Source organism: Macadamia integrifolia, unplaced genomic scaffold, assembly GCF_013358625.1.
Source record: "Macadamia integrifolia cultivar HAES 741 unplaced genomic scaffold, SCU_Mint_v3 scaffold_94A, whole genome shotgun sequence".
In the NCBI taxonomy this organism is placed as follows: domain Eukaryota; kingdom Viridiplantae; phylum Streptophyta; class Magnoliopsida; order Proteales; family Proteaceae; genus Macadamia; species Macadamia integrifolia.
The window spans coordinates 73266-76151 of record NW_024870676.1 but is presented as its reverse complement, the minus strand read 5'-3'; the positions used below and the strand labels follow the sequence as shown (position 1 = coordinate 76151).

The window sequence follows — 2886 nt, the reverse complement described above, 5'->3', positions numbered from 1 at the left end:
CCTCCCCCCCAAAAAAAAGCCAAAAAGAGGAAAGAAAAAGGAGAAAGAAATAAAAAAAATATATATATGTAAGGAAAGAGCTCCACCACAAAATCAATGGCCTATCCTAAGCAGGAAGGGAAATCTGAAGAGGAATAAGAAACTACCAGTCTTCCCCTTGATGTAGGAGTTAGGGCTTTAGCAGTCTTCCCCTTGATGGCAACCCAATCCAAGCCAATCAAGTATTTGATGAAGACCCTGTAGGCCTAAACTAGAACTAAGCATAAGACTTTGGTTGGCACTTTTGAACCAAATCAATGTGAGGGCTCAAGGTGCTAATTACCTATACCATGGGTTGTGGTCAACAAGCTAGACCTTAAATTACTTGACATGCTTTGTGGTCTAACTACCCTGACCATCTCCACCCTTGGTCCATATATACGGTGACTAATGCTATTGGCTGGTATGCAGAAGAAGTGCTGTTCCTTGCTTGTGTCATATTGGTGTGCTTATTTGCTTTACAACATTATGGAACCCATAAGGTTGCTTTCCTTTTCGCACCCATTGTCATTATCTGGTTGGTATCGATCTTCATCATTGGCCTATACAACACATTATATTGGAACCCTATGGTTTTCGCTGCACTATCTCCAACTTATATTGTCAAGTTCTTTAGACAAACTGGCAAAGAAGGTTGGATTTCTCTTGGAGGCATTCTTCTTTCAATAACAGGTACATGGACCTAAGCATAGCAACTGGTCTTGGATTTTCTTTGATTCCTCTAATCCTCTCAGAGTTAATAACCAAGATTAACTTTACTGTTTCCCACCAGGTTCAGAGGCCATGTTTGCAGATTTAGGACACTTCACTGCCTCATCAATAAGGGTAAACATTTCACCATTGTCTACTGACCTTTATACACAATTCAAAAATGTGGGATAACCCACTTGTAGAGTATATCCATTATCCAATCTCCCACATGAGATCACATTATATCTGAATCCAGCTTATAGCTTTGCCTTTCCTAATATATTTTCTTGATCTACTTCTTACACTTTTCACTTTTGTTATCACTGATTTTGCAGCTTGCCTTTGTATTCACTATATACCCATGTTTAGTAGTACAGTACATGGGGCAGGCGGCCTTTCTTTCCAAAAATCTATCTTCTTTAACTCAGAGTTTCTATCCATCCATACCAGGTTAGAACCAATAGTCAGTTTTGATTATTTCAGTGAATATCCAGGCACTGATTACTGTTGCTCTTTCCTCTAGATAGAATATACTGGCCCATGTTCGTGATTGCAACGCTTGCAGCCATTGTTGGGAGTCAGGCAGTCATCACAGCTACCTTCTCCATTATCAAACAATGCCATGCTCTTGGATGCTTTCCACGGATCAAGATTATTCATACGTCAAGACATATATATGGTCAAATCTATATCCCAGAAATAAATTGGATTCTCATGATCCTTTGTCTTGCTATAACCATTGGATTCAAGGACACAACTTTGATTGGAAATGCTTATGGTATGTCTATTCTTATTCTCTCAGTTACTAGTATTTCAAGCTTACAATGACATGATATGGGTTTGGACTTTGATCTATGAACATGTCTATCTGCACATAAATTTCAGGGCATGCATGGAAGAGGAATTAAGAATCCTTGATAGCACATTCTTATTTTATTTGGACGGTTTTACATGCAGGGATTGCTTGCATGTCAGTAATGTTCATTACAACATTTCTAATGGCATTGGTAATAATCTTCGTCTGGAAAAGAAGCATCATATTAGCTGCAGCTTTTCTCCTCTTCTTCTGGTTCATCGAAGGGATCTACTTATCATCAGCATTCATTAAAGTGTCCCAAGGAGGATGGGTTCCTCTTGTGCTCTCAACCATCTTCATGGCCATCATGTATGTCTGGCACTATGGAACTCGCCAAAAGTATGAATTTGAGCTACACAACAAGGTCTCAATGAATTGGTTACTGAATCTTAGCGGTTGCCTTGGGCTTGCTCGAGTACCTGGAATTGGTCTTGTCTATTCTGATTTGGCCACTGGTGTCCCTGCCATTTTCACTCACTTCATCACCAATTTCCCAACATTTCATGAGGTACTGATATTTGTTTGTGTGAAATCAGTGCCTGTCCCCTATGTCTCAACTGAGGAACGCTTCCTTGTTGGTAGGATCTGCCCAACACCATACAAGATGTATCGATGCATTGTAAGGTATGGGTACAAGGACATTCAACAGGATAATGGTGACAGTTTTGAGAACCAAATCATCCAAAGTATTGCAGAGTTCATACGGATGGAAGAGCAGTTCTCATCAACCTCTGAGATTTCTGAAAGTTCACATCTTGATGAGAGAGTGGCCATCATAAGCACTAGAGCTACCCCATTAAGCTTGACCTGGATAGATACTGATCTGGAAGTGGATACAATCCAAAGTAGTACTACATCAGTACTAAACACCTCCTCAAGCATCAGATTGGCATACGAGGAGGAAAACCCATCAATCAGGAGGCGTCAAGTCCGGTTACAATTGGAATCCAATCCAAGCATGAGTCCTTCAATGAGGGAAGAACTGATGGATTTGATCCAAGCAAAAGCAGCAGGGATTACATATATAATGGGCCACTCATATGTAAAGGCCCATAAGTCATCTTCATTTCTGAAGAAATTAGCGATTGATATGGGATATTCAGTTCTTCGGCAGAACTGTAGAGACTCCACTTGGGCACTTGACATTCCTCACATAGGTCTCATTCAAGTTGGCATGATCTACTATGTGTAGCTCTGGAATGAAAAGATAAGCTATTCACTGTCCAGAAGTTATGGCACTGGAACTTCTGCTCATATGCTACATGAATCACACTTTCTGCTCTAATCAAATCCAAAAAAAA

General features: G+C 40.2%; 2 protein-coding genes across 5 annotated transcripts in view; one reads left to right on the top strand and one right to left on the bottom strand.

Moving 5' to 3' along the window:
• Window positions 1-2886, bottom strand: part of LOC122071789 (pentatricopeptide repeat-containing protein At5g08305) — an 11718-nt gene that overhangs the window by 564 nt on the left and 8268 nt on the right. The window contains exon 2 of one of the 4 annotated variants that reach the window (XR_006138280.1): window positions 1250-2170. The exons of 1 other annotated variant lie outside the window; for it this stretch is intronic. The gene's annotated coding sequence lies outside the window, so the exon portion shown is untranslated. Of the gene's footprint in view, window positions 1-1249; window positions 2171-2281; window positions 2409-2502; window positions 2780-2886 lie in introns of those variants that run through there. 2 more of the 4 variants (XR_006138279.1, XR_006138281.1) reach the window with 2 other exon arrangements.
• LOC122071788 (potassium transporter 4-like) overlaps window positions 1-2886 on the top strand; it is a 14014-nt gene extending 11128 nt beyond the window's left edge. The window contains exons 5-9 of the mRNA XM_042636196.1: window positions 451-711; window positions 812-864; window positions 1065-1179; window positions 1253-1507; window positions 1687-2886. Coding sequence (XP_042492130.1) covers window positions 451-711; window positions 812-864; window positions 1065-1179; window positions 1253-1507; window positions 1687-2777 — 1775 coding nt within the window. The 3' untranslated portion in view covers window positions 2778-2886. The remainder of the gene's footprint in view (window positions 1-450; window positions 712-811; window positions 865-1064; window positions 1180-1252; window positions 1508-1686) is intronic.